This window comes from Poecile atricapillus, chromosome 1 (assembly GCF_030490865.1).
Source record: "Poecile atricapillus isolate bPoeAtr1 chromosome 1, bPoeAtr1.hap1, whole genome shotgun sequence".
In the NCBI taxonomy this organism is placed as follows: domain Eukaryota; kingdom Metazoa; phylum Chordata; class Aves; order Passeriformes; family Paridae; genus Poecile; species Poecile atricapillus.
Window position 1 is genome coordinate 120,906,889 of NC_081249.1, and position 25,921 is coordinate 120,932,809.

Consider the following 25,921-nt stretch of genomic DNA (forward strand, 5'->3'; position numbering starts at 1 on the left):
TTTTCCTCTGCAGCTATTTAAGCAGAATTCTCATGATAAGGACAGTTACCAGCAGGATGTTGCGTAGTTGAGTATCCAGGAAGCTGATGAGAAGCTGTGTATGTCTGTCTGTGAAGGTCTGTTTCTGAATGTGATGAATGTCCTCCTCCATAGCTTAAACTAAGGAAAAGATTAAAGATTAAATAATTAATAATTAATTAATAATAAATACTTAAAGAATAAATATTATTAACAAAATGTACAGCTACAGAAACAAAGAACAATCATGAAATTTCAATAACAAGCCAAAAAGTTACAGAAATATAAGAAAACAAAAGCCTAAAATCAGGCAGATCTAGTTCTGCTAGGATATTACAAAAAATGTTAAGTAGATTAAAAATGTACTATTGAAACCTAAAAAGCCAAAGGGTGGAGGTAGGGGGAAACCTTACAAAAATCAGAGCTGATCACAGAAAAGTTTATAAAGGACTAGGTCAGAAAGACAGAGTTCAACTGTAACAGACACTCACTGGACACTATTTGTAATGATTTACTGATATAAAGTCTGCAAAGCACATAACTATCAATACATTGCTCTAACATTTACATTTTTAATTCCATTAAAACTTACAGGACCTCATTTACTTCAAAGGCTGAAATTACTAAGAAGCTGTGGGAGCAATAGTTTTTAAAAGGATTTTGGTACTTTTGGTATAATTTAATAAAATTGACAGTGAAAGCACTACCAAGGGACAAATCCATCTTCAGACCTCCTAGCATTAAATGTAAGTTAATGATTCACAGCTTTTATTTAACATTTTTAAGTGAGTCACCTAAATGAACATGATGTTGCAATCAGGCTTAATAGAAGCAAACTGAAAATATACATTGTCTGTGTAAAACCAATAATGCAGAAAAAAAATAAATGTAATATAAACATCAAGCAACCTAAGGAACTTGCCAAAAGCCCTAATGATTTCCAGTTAAAAAGCAGAAAACAGAGGGGGAAGCAAAACAAAATCCCCAGATTTTCAAGCTTCCCCAGACTAGGCTCTGCATAGCACCTGTCAAATGGAAAAAAATGAAGGCCAGCATGACCAAGTAACCATTTACCTTCTTATTTTCTTGCCTTTTGGACACAAAGCTTATAGGTAGCTGCTACTTACTGCAGTGCACATGTGAGGCTACTTTAATTTCAAAATTCAAGTGTAAACAAATGCCAAAACAACCCAAACAACGAAACGCACAGCCCTCCCTGCTGCAAGGGAGAATTCCCTTATCTTTCATCCCTGGGGATGAGGGGCAGTCACTCTGCATAAGGAAAAATTGAATTCTTGGTGCCAGGAATCATGACATCATGGGAAACTTTTATAGAACACACCAAATAATATAAAAACTGGCAACATTGCTGGGTTTGCTTCATTTTCATTAAGAGGATGAGAGAAGCCAGACGAGCCTCTTAGAGCATTGTGACCCACACACATCACGAACCAGCAAGAGCCTGTCTGTGCAGGACTTTCCTGCCTGAGATGCACTAGCAAGGGATGTATTTTCCACTTCAGCAATGCTCTACCGTCAGCATGCCAGGCTACAGCACTAGCCTAAAGAATGAACCAAAATCCTTTGAAAAAACAAAGAACCTCAGCTACTGCTTTTCCCAATTGTGCTCATTGTCTAGCTCTTTAACACCTTTCACAGCAATAATTGCGATTTAGAGAATTGCCAAACCTAAATTCAAAGTCAGCAGATCCCTGTGCTCATGCTGTAGAGGACAGATCTTTGTGCAGTTCAACACTATGCATCAGCAACTGATTTCTATTATATGCTGACTGAAATCTAACTATTTGCATCACAGCTATGGACAACTGGCAGACATGATTGCATGACACTGTAGGTAATTGTGTTATTTACAGCATTAAATATTTTCTATTACTTCCAGACCAAAAAAAAAAAAAAAATTGCAACATTGTTCTGCACATAAAACATTATGCAAGTAATAAAGCTAATTGAAATGCAAGTATTTTCATAAGAAAAAATTTAAAGTTAAGGTGGGGTTTTTGAACAAACTTGCATAGCTGGGAAAAAAAACCAAAACAAATACAGAACGTCAGAGACATGAAGCTTTATTCAGGTCTTTTAAATAAATAAAGAAGCACTACATGAGAAAATAAGCTTCTAAACTGAAGCATGGCAGCGCATGCATTGTTGGCAAGAATTATCTTCACTCACAAAGACACTGACCATTTAAAACTTTCCTGCAGCAGCAATAGGTTGTATTTAGATTTTCATGCAAGTTTACTTTTAAGCTTTTACCTATATAAAGGTATGTGATGCTGACTTCTCTTTCATACACGTTTTAAAGGTGAACTCCAAAATCCTACAGCAGCACAGCTTCCTTTTTTTTATCTGTATTTTCAGGCTGAGAGGCACTCTGGTGGTGTTCCAGGCAACTGGGGCTATTTTGGCAGCAAAAACTCTTCCAGATGAGGCAAGACCCCCCAACCCAGTACAGTATATCAAGCAATATCACCTCATTCCTCCTCTTTAATTGTAAAAGCAAAAGGTCACCAGCAAAAATTGGATGAACTTTAATTAACCACCTAAAAATTTTGGAAATTTAAAAATTTGTTGTGAGGGGTTTTTTTTGTTTGTTTGGGTTTTTTATTATTTATTTTAAATTTCTATTTATTCTAGTAGTTCAGTGATGATTGTGATTAATTTCCCCCCTCTTCACTCCTCTACAATAAACACCTTTTTTTGTATAGGGCAGGTACAGTACACACAAATACCACAAGGCAGCCTAACACACAAGCCTGCACACCAAAGGCAGAATGCTCTGTAAGATAAAAGTAACTTGTCAAACAAACTTGGACAAAACTGTGTAACAAGGAAGGAGCTAGAATTAGCACTTGGATACAAAATAACCTCTAGACTTCAGCACTCAGAAACATTGTTAATTACTAGAACCTCAAAATTCTAGTAAAGATGGACATCTTAGAACACTGTAAATATATGATGGTGCTTTTTTTTTAAATACAGACTCACAGCTCATAGTTAATGCAACCGCAACCTCAAAAATGAATCTGTCTTTCAATAAAAAGCATTGTATTTATTTGAGCAGTTAATTGTTTATTGTATAATTACTGCTTGCTGGAATGTAGATTCTTATCTCAAAAAGCCTTGCATATATGCCTCAAGTTTACATAAGCTTATCCTAAACAAGCACAGCAATCTGAGAGATTACCGCCTTAGGGTTTCTTTTTATAAAATTTAACTTTTAAACAGATGAACTTACACAGCATGTAATTCACATATCAAAAATACACCCAGCATGGCAAATACCCTTACGGCTACCAAGCTCTGTGTGCTCTTGTTTGCAAGTTTGTTACAACTGGGCAAGTTCTTACTTGTACTGAAATGTCAGAGAAGTTACTGAAGAAACATTCACATTACTGGGTTCCCAAAGCACTTAGTTCTTATCACTGATTATCACAGAGATTCCCCACTTCCACTCTCATACTGAACTGCACAATGGAGTGATTACTGCTAGGAAATATTATTAATTTGACACACAAATTTGGAATATAGTTCCTCCCAAAGTATTTTTCACTGAAAAGATACAATTAGAGTAATATTTAAGAGATATCCTGTAAAGTTATCATTATTTCTTATTGCTGTAATAATGCAATAAAAAAAAAATGTGTATGACAACGTAAGTGAAATGACTCAAGTATTAATCTGATTTTTTCCAGCTACATCAACTGGGCTAATAGAAGATTTTTACTTCTCCAGTAAAAATTCTGGAAGAAAACTGTAGTCATTGCACTTCACTGTTACTAAAATACCTCAACCTTGATTTATAACTCCGTTTTGTTAGCCCAGATTAAGTCGGTCAGGAATTGACCCTTCACACACCTGTTTGCATTGCTATTATCACAATCATTTCTTTCCAAAGCATTCTTCAATCCAATAGCTTCATAAAAATTCAGGTTTCCATCTGCAAAAGTTTATCGAGACCCATTGCACTCACCACCTTCCTCATTTGCCAAGACAATTATCAGGTTTATGCTTCACACAAGTGAGGGAAGCATTTTGCAGCTTCAAACTCAGATGGAAGTATCATTTTTACATGGAAACAAAATTAAGCTGCAATAAACACTGGACATACAAGTAAGTACTTTTATTTCTTTTATGTTTTTCCAATAACCTTGCTCTCTGTGACATCCATACAGAATAAAACACTGAAATGGAAAACAAGCACTTCACATAAGTATCTCTGTCCCCTTTCCATGTTATGATACTCCTTTTACTAAGTATTAAGTAATTTTTTTCATCTACTTTATTTTCTAGATAAATCTTCATTACGACTTAGCAATTTTTAAGGTTTTTGATTGATTGATTGATCGATGGATTATTTTGCATTTGGAGTTTTCTGTGGGGGTTGTTTGGGCTATGTTTAGTTTAGTAATCGCAATCATTCAAGTACCAGGGAAACTCACAATGCTTACATGGAAAGCAGACCACAACTCCTCAGGATCAAAGGATACTTCTGGGGGCAATCCCATGTTCTTAGGCACTTGGAACTCCTGCCTCTCAAATAAATAGGAAAATTACTACAGAAACCCCCACATCAAATCACAGAGCACTTTCAAAGCATTCAAATGGTGTGTGGGCTGTGCTCCAAGTGAAACTGGACACCTGCAGGACAAGTGGGTGCCCGGGAAACTTCTGTCTCCAGATCCCAGAGGTGCTCCCACCACCCTGAGAAGGGAATTCAGTGCCCCAGCACTGGGGTCCTGCACAGGCTGACAAGTCTGACACCAAAACAACCAAGGCCAAACAACAAAAGCCAACAAACCAGCATGCACACAAGGCATCAGATTTGAGGCAGACCAGAAATTTGATCTCATTTTTGTCTGCCCGTTCTGCTTTACTGAAAACAAGAGCTCCTGTGAGAAGATGACTCGGCCACAGCCCCCTTCTAATTAAATCACCAGAAAGGAGATTAAAAAGAACAGTGATAGTCTCGTACCAGCAAGAAAATACCTTTAAGCTCACATTTTGCATTTTATCTTACTTGAGATATATGTGAAATAGGGGAAATATCACTCAGGTTTCCCTCTCTATCCCAAAGCTCAGACACTTGGCAAAGAAATCTCTCTCCAACCAGCTACCCAGCTGTGCTATAGCAAATTCCACTCAGAGACAGAAAGCAAAGCCATAAACCCAACAAATGCGCTTCTAAATATTAAAAATGTCATCCTAAATATAAGATGTAGAAGCTGACACACAGCTTATGTCTCTTTTTGTCCACTGTATTTGGTTTTAGACAGGTAAAATGCAGTTCCAGGTTTTATTACCTGCTGGCAAGTACATAGTTAGGATTGCTTTAGTATTAGATACAACATTTATTACCTTCTTTAAATACTTATCTTTGTTATTTTGCCTTTACTCAAACATCTCAAAGAAAGAATGGAAGAGTATTACTTGAAAACATTATTTGAATTTAATACAGATTAAATGGAGGGTAAATGGCCTTTCAGCTGCCCATTGTAACAGCAAGAGTTCCCCATTTGATGTAATTCAGTATCTAGGGGCTATATGCAGATAAAATTAATAATTTTATAATAAATAATAATTTTTAATAAAATTCAACTTTAAAAGCAGTGTTACAAGTAGATTACTTCAATCCAGAAATGGGTTTAATTTTGTACTTTAAAAAAGTCATCACCCTAAGAAGCAGAGGAGGGAGTTGCCCAGGAACAAAGTTGCTACTTAAATGAGCTCAATACCATTAGAACACCAAGTCACTCCTGTCCAACACACTTCTGCAAGTTTAAAAGCACAGAAAGCCCTTAAAGCCAACAGAAAACAGAAACAAATAATGTTTCAGAAATTAATTCTAATGGGAAACAAATGCCTTCTCAGCCCAGAAACTCATTTCAGTGCAAAATATTTTTAAAATGTATACAATATGTCAATTTTCATTTCTATTTCCCAGCCACAGACATACTGGGGGGAGGTGGAAGACAGTGCAAGCACAAATTTGGTCTGAAGCCTGAAAATGTTGGCAGGTTCAAGAAAAATAGGAAACCAGCCTACACCCTGCATCTAATTCCCTTGATCCTCTCATTAGATTATACAAGACAAGACAAACCTTAACACTGTATTTGCACGAAGAGAAAGAATATTTGACAATCCAGAACAGTTGCAGTGTCCATGTGTCCTGGGGTAACTTTATGATGCTGAATTGTAACCCCATTTTTGTGCCTTTAAACTTAGATCTGAGAGCTGAAGCGGGGGAGAAGGGAAAGGGGTGGAATTTTTTCACAGATCTGTTTGCCCCATGCTACCAAGAAAAAAAAGAAAAAAACAAATTGCTGCTTGAAAAATGAAATTCACTGCTGAAAAATCAAAAGAAAATCATCTCTAAGGCTAATACCTCAAGGTACATAATGCATTCTATTTAAGAACAGCATACATCTTTAGCATTTTGCCCAGCCTGTTCTTTTATTATAGCAAATAAAAAAATGGATGTCAATATTTTTAAGTATTATTAACATTATTCTTCAAGACAGATGACTTTTGGGAAGATGTAAAATACAGAATCAGACTCCTGTACACAGGTTAAGACAGTAAACCAGAGAGGAGTAGCATTTTACTGACAAGCTCCACTGTTTGTTGGTCATGGCACATTCTGCCTTTCAATGCAATCACACACTACATAGCCAGTGTAGAATATATCCCATCCTAGCACACCAAAGGCAATCACCCTCCACTCTTTCATTAAAAATGAAGCTATAATGTTAATTTCCCCCTTCAATTCAAAGGCAGAGCCACCAAGAGCATGGCTGAGACTGTCACAATGTGGGCCAAGGACTGCCTGGAGGTACTTGTGAGAGGAAACACTCATTACATCCTCGCTTTCTAGGAGCAGAGATAAGGAGCTTCTAAGAAATAGATTTTTGAGGTAGAAAATTACATGCAGGGAGCTGTCTCAGTAAGCAGAAGTTCATGCTGTTCCTGTGATTCTTCACCAGAATAGATATCACATCTTAAGAGAATAAAGAGATTTTATGACACAAAAGGTCCATCTCCCTTTTATTCCCATGTTAATATCTCTGAACTCCTCCTGCTCGATCCTTTTAAAAATGAAAAACAGGAAAGCAAAAATACTCTTACTGGGACTTCAATACCTGAGTGCAAGTGCTGGCTTGTATGATTAAGTAATCTGTGGAGTTCTTAGTAACAAAGACAATATAATTCTGTTTTCAAAAAATCAGTTACACTCTGTCTTGAAAATATCTATGCGAAAACTAATATTCAGATAAAAATGAGCTATTTATAAACTTCAACTTCAGTTACTACTAAAGGACTGGACAAACTACTTTATGTCATTTTTAAACACATACAACCTAAATCAGCTTTCTTTGTGAGGTTATTTATGGCTGAAATGCAGTACATTTAACAAAATATTTTTGTAAAAAATCAGAACTGGTAAATTTGGAGCCGCTTTTCTTACCTTTGACAAAAAAAACCTTTGTAACTTAACCAAAACAACTTCCTAACAAAAATTTTGCAGCTTACAAAAAAGAAACTAAAACAAATTGACTATGTAAGTAGAGCTCCTGATGCATGTTTTAAGATTTCAAGGTCTGGAAAGATGCTTTCAGTACTTTCCTGGTCTGAATATTCAAGACTAACTTTGATGTCCTTATTAACACAGTATCATTTCAACAGACACTGTAACAAATTCCTCCCAGTTTGCATTATAATGCAGTGTCAGAAATAATTTTAAGACATTTGTTTGCCAAGCAGTGTTTTGGGGATTCATACATCTTCCCTGACAGCTTCTACTCTATCAGTGCCTGCAGAAACAGGAGTCCATTATGGTCTGTGTAGCCTCCATCACTGTAAGATCTGCAATCTTATTTTCTTGCTTTTTGAGACACTGGATTATTTTGTCACTACATTTACTTATCCTCTTCTCTTATCTTCCCTCTATGAAAGAACTTTTGCTTTACCCAGCATAAAGAAAATAGCTGTGATTTTTAAAATTATAAATACCTCTCTCGTAGAGTTTTACTTACAATTTCAAAAGATTTTTGTAACAGACAGTAATGGAAATCTAACACTTTTTCTCTGAAATGTGATGCTATTCTGTTGTCAAAAGTGCATTTGGGGCATGTTCAAAACTCTTCTCAAGATCATTCCAGTATTAATGGCTGAACACACAGCATGATCCTCTATTACAGCTGAAATACACACAAAAAGATTTCATTACTTTTAATAACAAAATTTTATTTCAAAATATAATAATCAGCAGAGCTTTATCTCAAGATGTGGGTCAGCCACATCAGAACCTTAATAAAATTACAATTCATTTTACCTATTGAAATGTTTTTGGACCCTCATCTTCCCACAGTTATTACAGCACTGCATTTTGTGGCAAGCTTGAGTCTTACCTTAGGGTACTGCAGGAATACTTGATATCCCATTTTTTAATAAGCCCTTTATTTTCCATTTATATGGAAAGGATGATGTTGAAGTTGAGATTTTCGTCACAGGAGATAAGAAATGCCAATACATGTGTGCTGTACACTGACAGAGTCATCTTATGCTGTCAGTGGGCTCCTTTCATTACCAAACCTTGAAGCACTTGCCAGTTCTATAACTCATAAAATACCTTGAGCTTCATTCCAGGGAAAACCAGGCACAAATAATAACCCACTCTGATTTACAGCCCTCACCACCGAGTCTCCAAAGCTCAGTATTGAAATAACTACTCAAATGAGTATTGAAATAAGTACTCAATAAGTACTGAAATAACTTCTCAAGGTTTTGTGAAGTTAAAATGCTCTGTGAAGATCAGTGGCCTGATGGCCCACAGCCACCGGCATGGAATAGGGGCATGTACCCAGTGACCACATCTGAGATCACACACCCTGCCACCCTACAGCCAAAAACTCAGGGTCATTCAATGGGCTCCAAGCCTTGCAGCATGTCCACATGCCCAGCACAGTGTTTTTTCCACATCCCAAAACACGCTGCAAGGGCTAAGCTGCTCTTATGAGCTCCTTTAGATTCAAAGCAAAAGAGGTATCCATCCCTATGACTAACTCCAATTCCATCCCAATTTAGGAGGTGTGCCCAGGAAAGATCTACCATATTAACAATGCAGTTCATCATAAAACACAGCAGCAGAGTCCTTTACTTTAAAGGAAGCATTACAGGGTGTTATTAACCAAGTTTATAAGGGAAATTAGCACAACTCTTGAATTTAGTTCTTATACCTCTTCACATGTGCTCTCCTCATCCTAAAACAGGTTTAGATCTACATTTTTAATCTTGCAAAGGGGACCCTGGCTATCATTTCATTTGTCACTATTTAGCTGAAAATACCAGATGAACCCAATTGCTTGTGAATGCTTCAACCAGAAAACGTGCATCGTTCAAAACTGTAGAAATGCAGTTACAGCTACACGGCATTTACTTTGAGATAGTTTGAAAAACTACACTACATTAAACAAATTGCTTGAATATGCCCCAGATATTGATTTGAGCTTTCATAATGATCATGCAAATGTCTAAACAAAACCAAGTATTAATCAAGATCAAAATGGCGTACACACACAAACTAAAAAAAATAAAAAATTCTTTATATGGTAAAAAAAATCCTGAAATCTCTTAAAAACAATATCAAAAAGGAGTTTTTTGAAGGGGGAAAGATGAAAATCCCATCTCTCCAGTGGTGCTGACTATCAGCAAACTCCAGCTCACCAGTGCCAGCAGCTGAAGGTAGTTAACACATGGTTGTGTTCAGTGTACGGAGGAGTTGGCTTTCCACAATCACTCTTTGCACAGCAAATGAACAAATGTTCAGATTCAAGAAAAACTTATTAGAAATCCTGTTCTTGGCAGACTCGGCAGAACATAATGAAATGGGATGAACATCAGGATTGAAGGATTATTCACTGTCTAGCACTGGAATTTTTGACACGAAGACGAGAGAAAGTAAACAGGATGTGGTGTGAAACACCAAGCTGCCATATTTCTGACAGGGATTTCCTGGTCAGGAAAAAGGGCAGGGTGGAAGGTGCAGCACAGGCTGGTACACTCAGCTTTGCCCATGTGTGTGACTCTTTGTCTGGCACGTTCTGGATGACCAAAAGCTCTCAGAACAACTTGCCAGACATCTGGAAACGCTAGACAGATGGCTAGAGCCCTCCAACTCTTCTCACACAACACTGCCAGCTGAAAAAGGAGGGATATCTCCAACAAAATCTAAATGTATGAGTGCCCCAAGTATAACTCCTACAGGATTATTAAGGAATAAATGCTCCTTAGTATCCTGCTGTGTAAACACTATTTCTCTAAGATAAGGATGCCTAAGGGTGCCTTCTTCCTGCTGAGCATAATTGGTTGCACTTTTCCAAGTCCTAAGCAAGCAACACAGGTAGGCATGTAGAAGGCAGATGAAAAGCAAGAAAAGCAATATGGGAAAGTAAAAGCTTGTCTAAACATATGTAGGTTCTTGTTGAATTGTTTTCGAATAAGAAATTTTCAAGTGTGCAGAAATCCAGGAATAAGAGGATATAGATAGGATAGAAATAAAACCTTGACCCTTTTTGCAGCCCATCATCAGAGGTTCTGAGGAGGCTCTAATGAATATAAGATAATGAATATAAATGTCCCACCTAGTCCCAGGTCTGTCCAGGTCAATGAAACAAAAAAGCCATGTGACAATGACAGAATAACAAGCAGAAGTAAACTCAAAAACTATGAAATCTGCCCAGTGAGACAAGTAAATCCAGTACTTAATAACCACGCACTCTGTCCTCTCTGAAAGCATTTCTCCTTGCCTAAAAATTCAAAGAATTTTCTTTTCTCTGCCACTTGCATGGTACAGCAAGAAATGCTGTGCTGGAAAGGCTGAACTCTGCACGCTGCTCAAAGTTATTTTTGTCACAGTTAAGGCTGCTAAGGAAAGTCTGAAGTGAAACTATTAATGTACTGCCTTTTAACCGTTTTTGTTTTGGTTTGCCTTTTCTTTGTTTGTTTAATGTATGGAATAGGCACTCACCATGCAAAGTAATTTCTTGACATGCAAATTTGTGAAAGGTTTGACAAAATACAACAAAGATAGCCATACAAAATACACGCACTCTGTGAGAGCCCTAGTATTGTTTAGAATTAATACAGCTCAGGCATAGGTGCTTTTTTCCTGACAGGAACAAAGATTTTTCTAAAAACAGCCTCCTTCCTATGACAGCAATATACTAGAATCAGCAGCAACTCCAAGAAAAAAAGAAAAGGTGGACAAAAGTACAGGAGAAACAAGGTGAAAAGGTTGCTGTCTGTTGGTATAAGGTAAACACACCTATGATTAAAGTTAACAGGATGAAAGGCAAAATACACAGATGGGACTGAAACACTTTTTGCATAGGTGGTGGAGTACAACCCCCCTTTCTTGCAGAACAATGTATTCTGTACCTTGTGTTGAAAATGTTGGCTCCATGGGAAAGGGCTCACATCTGAAATATCATTGTAGGTGATCTCAAGAGAGATCTGGCACCCAGCAAACACAGACAGTCACCAGTGCTCCTGGCAGGGAAGCAGGCAACACAATTTCTATGGGATGTTCATTGAAGAGAGTGACATGGCAAGACTGAGCCCATCTAAACCTTGTCCAGAAGGGGAAGGGTTTAGATGGGAAGAATCTCCTGGGAAGAATCCCTGCCAAGGCCACACAGCTCACTCCTTACAGTTCTGCTCCCTGCTTGCCCCCAGGTGCCACCTCTGGGTTCCAGTGTGACAGCACAGGTACAGCAGCACAGCTACCCAGCTCAAGCCATTCACTGTTTCTGCCAGGAGAGTTTTCTCATGGATTAACAAGAGAGAGCAGCTCCCTGTGCACTTGCACAAACACCAGAGCCAAGACAAGGGGAGAGGAAGGGAGCCCCTTTCAGCAGCAGTGAGCCTGAGCAGCCAGTTCAGCCTTCTCAGGTAACTTCAGACTAAGTTTCAGCTCATTCCTTCTGCACACAGCTCTTTATCACCATTTCTCACCGCAGCAGAATGACACACGCAGCTTGAAATCTTTCATGTAAAGCTGGCATTAAATCTTACACAGGTAAGCAGCATATAAACCCAAACAAGCCTGGCTGGCTCGTTTTGAAACTTTAGCAAAGATTTTGCAAGATGACCACACATCTGCACCAGGAGAAAGCTACAAGGGACAGAGCAAGAATGCATTCAGCCTCTGTTCAGTCAATCTTTGACCTCCCCACAGCTGGGATTTCAGTGTGTGCTGAATGCAGGTGAAAAAAAGAAAAAGAAAAGAAGGCCAACAAAGGCCAGCAAGTCCCTGTAAGCTATCTGTGCTATACCACAGACTACCTGTGTTTATTTTGCATGTATAAATGTTTCAGATAAAAACTATGACAGAAAATTTGGTAACATTTTAAAAGTGACCTACCCTTCTATATGTTTTTAAAATTTATTTAATCTTTCTGTGCCTTTTAATACAAAAATTCTAAGTATATTCCCAGATTATGAGCTTTCCTTTCAACACTTGAAATACTATGCCATAGGGAACTTTTTGTAGAATGTGTTTAACAACAAACATTGGTTTCACCTCTCAGAACAATTTCTTTTGATGAAAGAAAATGTTCTCTGCTTTTCTAAAACACTCTGCACTTACAGAGTTCCTATAGCTATGCAAAAATCCATTAGAATTGAAAATTGAGCCTTAACTAAAACACAATTACCATACAGCTGTTACAATATGCATTAATTTGACAGCTATGCAAAAATGAGTTAAAAAACCCATCATAACCATTTATCATAAAAGTATAAGTCTCTCATTTATGTAACTTTGCAAATGAACTATCACAGTAACTACCACTTTATCTTAGATTTAAATGATATAAAATCCCAAATGCTTGGATAGGGCAGAGATGAATACAGACTACCAGGCAAAAAGGAACATCAGAGACCACAGCAAGCAGTATAAGATTTAAATCAACAAAATAATTGTGACTGACTTTTAATCACATGTAAAAAAATGTGAGTCTTAGACCTGTGGTAAAAAAAAATAACAGGAACAGTGAGATCTTTCCACTAGCAAAAATTCTTCTCTAAATGAAACCCTAGGAGTACCCCCAAGTCAGAGAAACTCAACCAGAAACCTCATCCACTATCACCTGTCTCCATGTCTCTTTCCAAGCAATTACAACAGTCTCTCACACTATTACACATCACCTGTTTTCTGAATACTCAGTAATTCCTGAGCAAGTAGCAGGTAAGCATGACATCCCTTATCTGCTATTCAACAGCTTTTGACAAAAAGAGGGTTAAGCACGGAGGTAAGGTTTTCTGACAGCTCCAGTAAAAGGCCAAAAGTGGCAGTGCACTCCTAGAACCACCAGAAATTCCTTCGAGATGCTGCCAGGCTGTGTAAGGGGTCTGGGGGATGCAGAGGACAGGAGCCACCCTGCCAGAGGGCTGCAGTGGCTGCACTGTCCCAAAATGATGCTCAGCAGAGCGGTCCCTGCTTAGTTAATGCAGTGATCCCAGCGATTTCCATCAGCTCCCATCCCCAATTCCCCATCCTCTCCTATTCCATGGGAACGGTTATGGCACAGCAGGCCTGGTAGCCATGTCCTTGTAACACTTCACCACACATTTCCTTTTAGTTGATAAGAATAGTGCCATTGAACAGACAAAACAGTGCCTGCAAGAAATAAGGAGCAGGATAAAAACCAGATGGCTGAAGTGAAGCGCAGGAAGACAGGAGCAACGCTTGTAGGGAGGAGAAATCATTCTGATGAGCTGAGACTGTGAACATGGCTCTCCACACAAAGGGAACATAGCCTGCAACAGCGTAAATATGAAATCTGAATGAAATATTGTTATCTATATCACCTAAAGGCTGAATTCTTTTCAAGAAAGTACCAGATGAAAATGACACACATTTTTAAATTTAACATCAGGCTCATGCAGCTTCAACTGTTATGATGACTATCTGTCAACCACAATCAAAAACACCATTTTGAAAAATGTGATGTGAGCTGTAATACAAGTCGAGAGCATGGACAGCATATTCCTTTACAGTACATCTATACCTTCACAATTTCCATCCAGGCTGGTGCAAGCCTTGGCAGTGACAGGAATGACTCTTCCATCCCAATTCCTCAGCAACTCCATCCATATAAAGACAAATGTTATCAGCAATAGAGGAAACCACAAGCACCTAAAACCCAGACTCTACTTATCACTGTGTCCAACATGGTTCAAATCTTTAAATCTGGCCAAAGACAGAGTATACTAATTCTTATTAAAATGACACGAACCCAAAGAAGCCAGTTCAGGAAAATTTCAAGTACAAAATATGATTCATAGCACTTTCCCTGTTCTTGGTAGGGATAAAAAAAAAAAAAAAATACATGTTTTGAGCCAACATATTTTAAATTAATCATTTGTCACCATGTATAGAGGAAATATAAATCTCTCCATGACCTGGAGATGAAACTTCAAAGAATTAAAACAAAGTCTCCTTCACATTGTTTCCTGAAGCAAAGCATAAATATTGCCATATCATACATGGGTGCAGTAACATTAATTTGATTGGTATAGGCAGCAGGTATTAATCTAATGAGCTTCTGCATGGTACCTGTCTTGGGACTTTTCTTCATGCCTTTTCTTCTACAGAACTCCCAAAATGTACATTTAAGATGGCATTAATATAGCAGCTATTAAAAAAAAAAATCAAGGATGTGTTGTAAAACCAGAGGATTCTTTTAAATATTAAGAAAAATAAAATAAATCATCAAGCAGTTGGGTTTCTTGTAAAATTCAAGAGAGATCCACTTCTGCTTCTGCACCACCTATTCTTAAATGACATTGGAAATCCAAATCTGCCCTATGGAATAGCTGGCATGACCCTCAAGAGATGATGAGAACTGGAAAAAGCAATATAGAAAGGACAAGTCGCTGTCTTCCACTGAAATCAACACAGCAACATGACCAAAAGCTGTTCAATGATTAGGAAGAAAAATTGGAAAGAACAATACGGAGACCTTGCTTTGCCATGCAGGCAACTCCTCAGAGAAACTGGCTAAAAAAACTTCATGGGGCAAAAAGCATTTGGCCAAAAAGCTACCTGTCCTTGCAATTCTCTGTGAAACAGGGAATATACAGCCTCATATCCCAGAAAGGTCCTCTGATCTTCTCCCTTAACATTGGCTCAATTGTCTCTCAAACGCAACGTGCACAATTCAGGAAGGGTGACAATAACTTGAGGAAATCTAAAAGAAATCTGGGAGACAAACTAAAGTAGAAGAAAAAAAAAAAAGAAAAAGAAAAAAGTATCTGGTAATAAACTTCAAAAGATTATGTTCTTTTTATTAAGAAAAATAAGTAAAGCAAGAAATTAATTTAAGAATTCATACTCAACATATAATGGGATTTTCAGTGTTGATGAGGCTACAAACAAGACTCAGTGGCCAGAAACTAAAGGTAGCCCTCCTCATATCAGAAATAATATATAAGTCAGTCTTTTGTATACTTTATTAAGAATTGTGCTGAATTTTGCTTCATTGGAAATTTTTAACTAGACCTTCCTAAAACATAAGCTCTATTTTCAAACAGAGATTGGGGGGAAAAAAAAAAAGTTCTATGGCCTGCATTATGAAGAGGTCAGACTAGATTGCAACAGTCCTTCTGACTTGATAATCTATTAATCTTATCAGACATGTCTGACCACTTTCAGAAGCAAGTGCAAAGTCATCTATTAGCGCACCTATTTTGACGGGATATTTTTAGCCCGAGACTCTCTTTTACCTTTAAACGTCGTCGAGATGGGAACCGCAGATAAATCAAGCTAGAGACATAAAAGGCAGGCGATAACGAAAATCCCATCGCCTAGAGAATACTCGTTTCAGTTGGCAGAGTTACACAATCTAAAAGCAACCCGAAGCCAATAAGATATCCTGTATTTTCCCCGCACTTCCCGGAACTTTGCAGAACTCTCCGTGGGACTGAATCGCTCCAGTCAAGTTTTGGCTGCGAGGAGGCTCCGCACGCCCCGGAGCAGCGCTTTAGAGGAACGAGGTTCGCCCGGCTCAGCGGAGAAATGGAAGGGCGCGGGGGATGCTGGCGCGGCGCGGCCGCCTCCGCCGGCCCGGTGTCCCGGCGGGCAGCATTGTTCGGGCGGGCAGCGCCGGTGCCCGCGGCCCCGCTTCCCTCCGGGAGCCGGCCAGGGACGCGTGAACTCTTGAACCCGCGCCGCAGCCCGACGCGAGCCTCCGGGGCGGAGAGACCGCCCGCCCCGCCGCCGCCACCGCCGCGGGCCGCCGGGGACAGCGGGGAGCCCTCGCCGCCGCCCCCCGCCCGCCGGGACGCGGCCTCTCCCGCCCCGCCCGGCCCGGCCGCCCCGGGGCCGCCGGGTCCCGCTCGCCCCCCGCCCTGCCCTGCCCTGCCCCGCCGCCGGGGCCCCCCTCGGCCGCCCTCGGCCAGGCCCCGGCGCGGTCCCCGGCCTTTCCTGCCGCAGCCCCCTCGGCGGACCCTCCTCACCTGGGCTTCAGGCTGCCGGCGCCGCGCTCGTAGGCCCAGGAGGCGGCGGGCGGCGCGGTGCCCGGGGCCAGGGGCTCGGCGAAGCCGGGGGTCGTGGGGTAATTCCTGTCCATCATCGGGGCCGCGGCCGCGGGGGCTCCGCGGGGGCCCTGCGCGCAAGAGGGCGGCGGGGACCGAGCGGGGCGGGGGGGGAGCGGCGCCTCATCCGGGGCGGGCAGCGCCGCGGCCCCGTGCGGCGCCCTGCGCTCCGCTCCCGCTCAGCGGCGGGCGGCGGGCGGAGCTGCGGGCGGCGGCGGGGGCTGCGCGGCCGCCGGACCCATGTCGGGCTGCGCGTTCCCAGGATGCTCCTCCCCCGCCAGCGCACTGGGGCTCGCGGGCTCCGTGTCCGGGGGCAGGGAGGCCGCGGCGGAGGGGCCGCCGGGGCCGCCGGCAGCAGCGGCGGCCGGGGGAGCGGGAGCAGGAGGAGGAGGAGGAAGAGGAGGAGGTCTGTGACTCGCGGACGGGCGGCCGCGGCCCGAGGGGGAAGCGCGGCGGCGGGAGCGGAGCGTGGCGGGGGGCGGTAGCCGCCACCGGGGCGGGGTGGGGGGGCTGAAGGCGGGGACGGGCGGGGTGGCGGTGTCGGGTATGGGGGAGGCCGGTTCCTCGGTGAAGTGAAGCGCTGGCGCTTTGTTGGAGGAACCGGGGCGGGGCCATGTTGTTCCCGCGGAGGGGAAGCGCCGCCAGCCGCGGGCTCCGGGGCGGCCGCCGCCGCCAAGATGGAGCCCGACGGCCGCCCCATTGTACGGAGCTGTGCAGGGCGGCCCGCCCGCCCGGCCCCGGCACCGAGCCCTGAGGGCGATCCCCGCGCCCCTCCGCCAACCCCCGCGGCGGGGCTCGCCACCCGCCGCCTCCGCTTCCATGTGTCTGTATGTCAGAGCTTTCCTAAAGACTCGGGCATTCCCCATCAGTAAGTGACTGCAGGCCTGCGGCCCGGATGGAATCGTGTAATGGGATCACGGAATGCTTTGGATGGGAAGGTACCTTAAAGATGATCCAGTTCGATCCCCCCTGCCATGGGCAGGGGTAGCTTCCACTAGGTGAGGTTGCTCAAGGCCCCATCCAACCTGGCATTGAACGCTTCCAGGGATGGAACAGCCACAATTTCTCTGGGCAATGTATTCCAGTGCCTCACCCTCCTCACACTAAATAATCTCATCTTAATATCTAATCTAAACCTACTTCCAGTTTAAAGCCATTACCCCATGTCCTGCCACACGGCCTTGTAAAAAGTCTCTTTCCAGCTTTCTTGTATATGCCAAAAGTCAGTTAGCAAGAGAAGAGAGAGAATATCTATTTATTCTTTTTTTATTTTTATTTAGTCTAAATTTAAAGTAAAACTCCAGAGAGGTTCCAGAGGCCTACTTTAGTGAGGACTAGCTAAAGCAGTTTATTTTTATTTAGAGCAGTCTAAGCCACCTGGTTTGTAGACAGTAAATTCCTGTCTTTTGCTGAATGCTTGTTAAAACAAAGAATAAGGGAAACGGGCACCATCTGCAGAGAACAGGGTAGGAGCAAAGGAGACATCAGCGTCGTGCAGGGGGATGATGAACTGTGGTGTCTTGCTTTCCCTGCAGATTGAAGATAGGCAGGCCAAGATGAGCAGGAGGAATGTGCCTCAGAGGTAAAGATGAGGAATACACTCTTGAAAAGAAGGTGACTGCACCTGAAGGCATTGCTCAGAAGAGGAAGGTGTATGCTAATGAGCGAGTAAGTCTTTTGAAGATTCAGTTTGTAGCACTCCAGGCAATTCTGAACCACAGACTGAAATGAATTCTGTAGTGAAATGCATTTAGAAACTTAGCTACAGCCAATCAGATTAGATGTTGGAAAAAAAAAAAAGTTACAAAAAGCCTCAACATTGGAATGAAAAGATGGAGTGATCAGTATTAAATGAGAAAGCAGAAAGGTATGAGATACTTCAGGAGGAAAAAGTGAGGTTCTGCTTTTCTCATGCCTAATTTCAAGAAGCAGCAGGAAGAAATGCAGCCGTGGATGGGGAGGGAAAGAAAGGTAAGTGTGAAAGTCATCAGCGCTGAGGAGAGGAGCGAAGTCACCCAGAGGCCAGGGCAGAGGGCGGAGGGAGAAGCAGCAGCTCACCAAAGCCAGAAACCAGCAGAGTGAGTTTTCCTTGTGTTTGCATAAGTTAGCACCTGTATTGCTTGCAGCTGGAGGAGCACATGTGGGGGGTGGGAGACCTTTCCCTGGGAAACTGGAGGGTTGCTGTTTTACATATGAACGAGGCGTGATGACAGAAAATTACTCCAGTTGTATGCTAATAGTGAAGCGTTAGCCTGCTGATACTGTTGAAAGTGCCATTTCCAGTGGGGAAGGACCCACAGTTTTTTATTTCCCTGCAGGATCTCCACTAATCTCCATTATTTTATTACACTTAGAGCACATTGTTTCCCTCAAGTGGGCCTGAGAGGAGGCTGATACATAAAACTGATATGAAATGCCTTTTCCGTCTAGTTTGGTTTTCTAGAGTGAATGTGTTGCTGTGGAGTTTCTTGTCCCAAATTTGGATTATTTTACTAATAAATAGTAAAACTGCTAATGTCTCGTTTGTTTCTTTTCTCAAGCAATGGCAACGTGAACTGTAAAGAGTACCATTATGTTGTTTATTTCCATTACAGAACCGCTCTAAAGAGAGTGTGGGGGTGGGTACATGGCTGTAAAATCATGTTGCACGAGAAATCACAAGCACCCGTCCAGATTTACAGGCAGGGAAATATAGACAATGCTTTTATATCACTAAATGAACCACAGACACAGCGTTTCCCTGAACATTGCTGGAGTAGATCCTTTTTTCTGGCAATCAAACAGTGAAGTTGAGTGAAACAGAAATTGTGACAGCTGTTAAGCTTAATTTCTTCTACATGGTTTTAATAGAGGTGGAGTAGACTGAAAGCTTAATCACTAATGTCCATAACCATCAGATAAAGTCAGTTTATCCAGTGATTTGCTTTTCCTGTGTATGAGATAAATCTTATCCTGATATCAGCCAGTGAGACTTCCCCAGTTTTCTCATTAAACTGACCCCTGTTGCTCCTTGCTGTCCTCTGTCTAGGAAATCTTTCTCAAAGTTTGTGCATTTTATCTTTTTGTAACCAGATGGTATTTTGTGACACTTTTCTCTAAGACAATAAAGGAGTATGTTGAGGGTAGCTGCTTTTACAGTATCCTGGTATCTAGGATACATATGAGCAGCTTTTCTGAAGGATCTGTTCAGGGATAGAAAAATTCCTTTGATAGATCATTAGATATTAATCATTAGTCAATGTAATAGTAGTAATTAATAGTAATGTAATGTAGTAATTATCATTAGAAAGTTGATTAGATGCTTTTTAATGTTTAGATTAAAGTGAACATATTAAAATGTATATTTAGAAGTCCGGTTAGGTGTGTTAATGATTCTGAAACTTGGATTCTTGTCTTAATAAGGAATGGTTTTGTTTCAAATGCAGCTGTAACCTGCTATTTAAGAACTGAGCTTTGATGGGCTAAAGTGCCTTCAGAACTGTAGTTCATAACTTAGTGCCTGTAGCCAGTAGTGATATTGTATGTGCCTTCTCTCTGAAGTCAGGAATTTAATATAATAAAAATACCTTGCTGAAACACAAGCTAACACAATTTTTCTCTCTATTTAAGACCAAAATCTTAAATTGAAGCACTGTGACACAATCTGTGCAATATACCAGCCTGGAGCAGTACTGATATTTTTGTTTCTCATTTCTTTCCCTAAACAAAGTTTCCACTTGGAAAAAAAATCAATCATTTATAGATTCAAAAATGTAATTTGATATTTAGGAGACAGATATAAGTACTTAAGGTAACACTTTAATGGGAATCATCTGCTTAAGGTCCGAGGAATGCTCTCCAGTGCTGCAGCATGTGCTGCTGCCTCCAGATGTGTGGCAGCAGGGCTGGGCTGCCTCAGCTGCTTGCTGACACCCAAAGGAGAAAGCCTGACTGTCCCTCCTTCCCTGCTTCACCCTCTCACTTCTAGTGATGAGCTCTGGCCACAGGGTGAGTAATGAATTCACTCCAATGGCTTACCTTTTCAATGTTTACCTTTTTCTGCTAGAGGTCATTTTTAATGTGATTTTGCTGAGTCAGCTTGCCTTTGTGTGAAATGAGAGCTGGCTCAGGGGAGCAGCAGTGGTGTGCAGCCAGCAGGAGATGACAGGGAAGTTTTACTTCTGATGATGAGATGTTGTCTTGGCTCCTGGTACATTCCATATGGAAATCTCTAGAGTCTAAGAGTGCACTTGCAGACAGCAGTGGGCTCCTCAGCCTGTGTGAGACTTCAACCAGCATCAAACCAGCTCTGTTGCAGAACTGTGTTAGCTAATACACACTGCCCCTTAAGGAAACTTGCCTGGTTCCTCTTCTCTTTAAATCATTCACTGTTACACGATGCAGAAAGGCAATATTGCTTTCTGAGGTCTTCTTACATGTTTAGAATATACCAAATGAAATACAGAATCAAGCTAACGGGAAATTGGCAGTTTTCTGTGATTTTTATCATAATTAAAGCAATATATCAATCACAGATCCAGGGCCAAAATGATGCTCCAGTTCACGATTGTGATCACGATCAGTGTATTTATTTGTAACTGATGTATTTATTTATTAGCTTATTTGTTGCATAGTGTACTAGAATTATTACATATGTTAACAGAAAAATGTCAGCCAGTTTGAGTGTGATTGTATTTTATATTGTAGATCACAGAATCATAGAATGGTCTGGGTTGGAAGGGACCTTGAAGATCATTCAGTTCCAACGCCAATGCCATGGCAGGGATTCCTTCCACTATCCCAGGTTGCTCAGAGCTCCATCCAACCTGGCTTTGAACATTTCCAGGGATGGGGCAGCCAGAGCTTCTCTGGGAAACTGTGCCATGGCCTCCCCACTCAAACAACAAAGAATTTCCCCCTAAATCTGGTACAAAGCTACTCTTTTTCACTCTAACGCCTTCCCCCTTCTCCTGTCACTACATGCCCTTTTGAAAGTCCCTCTCCACTGCCCTTGCAGGCTCCCTTCAGATACTGGAAGGCCACAATTGGGTGACCCCAAAGCCTTCTCCTTTCCAGGCTGAACAATCCCAATTTTCTCAGCCTGTCCTTGTACAAGAGGTGCTCCATCCTCTGCTCTTGGTGGTCTCCTCTGGACTCGCTCCAGCAGGTCCCTGTCCTTCCTGTGCTGTCCCCAGAGCTGGGTGCAGAGCTGCAGGTGGGGTCTCAGCAGAGCAGAGGGGCAGGATCCCCTCCCCACCTGCTCTCGCTGCTCTGGATGCAGCCCAGGACGGGCTGGGCTTTCTGGGCTCTGGGTCCACGTTGCTGGCTCGTGTCCAGCCTCTCACCCACCAGCACCCAAGTCCTTCTCCCCAGGGCTGCTCTGGATCTGCTCATCCCCAGCCTGGACTGACACCAGGGGCTGTCCTGATCCAGGTGCAGCACCAGCCCTTGGTCTTGTTAAACCACAGGAGATTTCCATGGGCCCAGTTCTTGAGCTTGTCCAGGTCCCTCTGGATGTCATCCCGTCCTTCAGGAGTGTCAGCTGCTCCACTAAAGGATGGGATGTACAAGACTGGCTGTGCAGAAGGCTATATGGTGTGTTATAGCTTTAATGGTGCCATGGATGCCAAAATACCAGGACAGCACCACTGGGGGTCCTTGTGCATGGGGCAGCATGTGGTGATTCTTCACAGGGCCAGCAGTTGCTGCCTGTGCTTTTGGAATCCTTTTTACTGCAGGTACTACAAACCTCTTGTACATTCTTCTTCCAATGTCTCTCTATCCCCAGTGCCCTCTTCTTTCACAGAAAGCATTGCTCCTGTACTTTGCTTTTCCATAACAGATGATGCCTGGTTTTGGTCTTGTTCTGGCTCTTCCTTTGCATTTAAGTGCCAAAATATTTTCTTCTTCCTTTAAAAGGCTTTCAGCTAATCCTGTAAACTGGGCTTTGCAGCAAAATTCTTAGTATGCTTTAGGGCAATTTTTGATGGGCTGAAAAGAATCATGGAAGAATAGTCAGATATATGTGCTGGATCAGCTGTTTGTTGATGGAAGAAAGTAGTTAAAGGCAGAACATGCAGTTAATGGTGCAGGTCTAAGATTAGAGCTTGGTTATTGCAAGTGAATAAAAAGAATTGTATTTCAGCACATAAAAGTACTTTATTTTAGAACTATGACAATATCATAGTTTGCTAACATACACAAATGTCTTAGTGGTTAGCTTTCAGTGACTAACCATTTGTCAATAAAAGCTCTAGCAATAAGTTTAACATATAGCCTTATGCTGAGAGAATGAATCTTCACAATAGTTTGAAACCGTGTTTTGGAGACTCGAGGACATTCTTTTTCAAAAACTTATGTTTCAAAGATAAAACAATCAAATAACTTGAATGTGTCTAATCAGATGAAGTTTGAAGAAGTTCAGGCCAAAGCTGAATTTGGTCTGATGTATCAGCACATTGTAAAAAGCATACAAAACCAGATTTCTGCAGCACATGTTTCTGTTGAGCACTGTTGGACAGCTACACATCCTGGATGCAGCACCTTTGTGCAGGTTTTGGCTGCTGCCAGCCTGTGGTATCCTGCAGGAGCAGGAATGAGTGAGTAGATCAGATAGGCAGTAATAACATGAATCTTGGTTAGGCTTGTTATTAATCACTGATTGCGTTGTTTGTTGTTGTAATTGTGATTCTGACCAAAGCAGAAAATTGCAGTTGCTTTAACAGATTAGATTTTGCATTTAATTTGGCACATGGCCTCTTTAAACATAAAACTAAGCATTAAGATACAGCTAAGCTTGAAGTGTGAATAGGGAAGAGAGTGCTGCCTTTCAAAGAGCACTATCTTGGAACCTGACAACAAAACCTCTTCTCCTTTGAATTCCCTCACATTGCTCTCTGCATTTATTTGAAAACTTGAGTATATATACGAATAAATGAAGCAAAATCTTCCAAATTCATTTTATTGAACTAAAGTTGATCAATGAAAGCTTGATTTCTGACATGACAAAAGATTATTGAGATCATCTTGGGCTGGTAGAAAGCTCACTGCAGCAATGAGGTGAAAAGTCTTGTTTACTTTATGTTCCCAGTCCTCCTCCTGGTCCTGTAGTTCCACTCCTTCCAATGTGCCACCACTGGCACTTGTGTTGTCTCAACTCACCCACTCTTGAGAAAGCTGTCTGTGTTTTCACTGGATGATTTATGAAGGGATCTGGTAAGGACCAGAACTAGTGTAAGGTAAGTGGGAGAAACATGCAACGACATGTAGGAAAAAAACCCCTTAAACAAAACCTTTCATCTTGAACAAACTCATATTTTTAATAGGGAGTATTTTATTTTTATTTTTACCAGAAGATATTTTCCTTTGTATGATATCAATGCTGGATGCTTAACATGAAATACTGGATGTTGATGTGTTCGGTACTTGCTGATCTTTAGAGAAATTAAACTGAAGCTTGAATTACTGAGCAATCAGGGGTGTTTCTTGTTTCTTAAATGAAGTAGGCACTGCTTCAGAAACTAAAACGAGCCCATTTCAAAACTTATGTATAACTCCACCAGTTTCTAGACTGAAATATTTTTCCAGATGCTTTGAAATCTGTCTGCTCCCTTTAAAGTGTGAGTTCTTGGAGGCTCCACTGAAGTGGAGCAGGAAGATTTTGTCCAGAGTAGAAATTGTCAATGTTAAAGAAAACAGACCATGGGCCTTTTTCTCTACCAATAAGTGCCTATATGCCATGAAGAATCATATAAAAGTAAAATGGTTTGGGTTGAAAGGGAGTTTTAAAGGTCATCTAATTCCAAGGATTACCTTCATGGATGGAGCCCCATCCAACGTGGCCTTGAATGTTTCCAGGGATGGATCCTAAAGTTCTTTGGGCAACCTGTGCCATTGTTTCATCACCCTTATGGTAAAAAAAAAATCATCTTCCTTGTATCTAATCTAAATCTGCCCTCTTTTAGTTTAAAACCATTACCACTTGTCCTGTCACAACAGGCCCTGCTAATAAGTTTGTCTCCATTTTCTTGTAAACTCCTTTTAAATGCTTTCAGAAGAGGGCATGTTGTTACCAACTTCATTTAAAAGAAATCAAAAGGGTGGTCAGAGGTTTTTTCATTTTTTAATTATAGGCTAAATTAGCATTTTCTCTTTTGCTGTTATTAATTTATATAAATGTTTATTTGGAAATAGTTTTACAAAATAATGTAGAGACTAGCAGAGCTTTAAATATTGCTACCCATCACCCAAAAATATCACAGCATTTAACATCAAAGTTAGAATTAAATATAGCCAGTGACAAGTGCATTCAAAATATTCTCACAGATGAGTAGAAGGAAATATGTTGATAAGCTTAAGTAATTTTTTATACAGTTCAGAAATGACTGGAAGTAGTCAAAAATTACTAAATAAAGGGCAGGTTATTTGAGAAGCTCTGCTTAAGATTCTTGGGAGGAAAATACATGCAAGTTCTTGATTCTGGAAACGATAGTGATAAATTTGCAGTGATAGGAATTAATTGAAACATATTTACAGTATAGAAAGACCATATTTGAAGTGTTTGAAAATGGCTTTTAAATCTGGAATTTCCTTCCTTTTCTCTACCACATGGAACAAGTGAGGATAGCAGCAGTAAAACTTTTGATGGCTGGAGGGACTGTGGATAGAAAAGTTTGTTTTGTTGCTATATTTTGGCTTGTTTTTTTTTATTATTTTGATGATTTATTTAAAGCTATAAGCAGTGTTGCTAATAAGATGCAGGTAATAAATTAATCTTATTTACAGCTGGTAATCTCAGGAATGATAAGGATTTTTGCTAGGTATTTCAAATAAAACTTTTAAGGGCAGATCAGACAGAAACATTCTAATTAATAGAAGTGGGCATCATTATAACAATAGAATAGTCTAAACTGGGTTTGGCAACAGCATTGTGGTAAATAATTTGGCAGAGCATTATACTTTTTATTACCTGAAGTGATCAGTTATCTCATTTTTTGATCCAATCCCAGTTCAGCTGAAGGGAATAAAAACCTCGCCATAGATTTTGACAGGAGCAGAATCAAATGCTTCACAACTCACATTTTCATCAGTGTGGTGAGGAAGTGCACTTCTATGTGGTATTTTGGTTTTGCTGCTCTAATGAATTCACAAAAACCCCAACAATCCCCCAACCTATAAATACATAATTGATGGATCACACAGCAGGCTTTCATATTGCAGCAGTTAGCAGGTTCAATGATTTATTTTGCAACTGACATAGCCAGAGATCACTTTCCTGACCCTTATTATTTGCCCTAATTAATAAACTGTC

At 41.0% G+C, this 25,921-nt stretch overlaps 2 protein-coding genes across 3 annotated transcripts in view; one reads left to right on the forward strand and one right to left on the reverse strand.

Moving 5' to 3' along the window:
* The window catches only part of QSER1 (glutamine and serine rich 1), a 44,356-nt gene extending 27,664 nt beyond the window's left edge, over positions 1-16,692 (reverse strand). The window contains exons 1-2 of one of the 2 annotated variants that reach the window (XM_058829315.1): positions 16,555-16,692; positions 50-159 (exon numbers count right to left, since the gene is read on the reverse strand). In XM_058829315.1, coding sequence (XP_058685298.1) covers positions 50-159; positions 16,555-16,670 — 226 coding nt within the window. In that variant the 5' untranslated portion in view covers positions 16,671-16,692. Of the gene's footprint in view, positions 1-49; positions 160-15,822; positions 16,371-16,554 lie in introns of those variants that run through there. The other variant, XM_058829316.1, reaches the window with a different exon arrangement.
* Positions 16,693-18,201: 1,509 nt separating this feature from the next.
* CCDC73 (coiled-coil domain containing 73) overlaps positions 18,202-25,921 on the forward strand; it is a 90,643-nt gene continuing 82,923 nt past the window's right edge. The window contains 2 exon segments of the mRNA XM_058829317.1: positions 18,202-18,304; positions 18,562-18,710. Coding sequence (XP_058685300.1) covers positions 18,202-18,304; positions 18,562-18,710 — 252 coding nt within the window.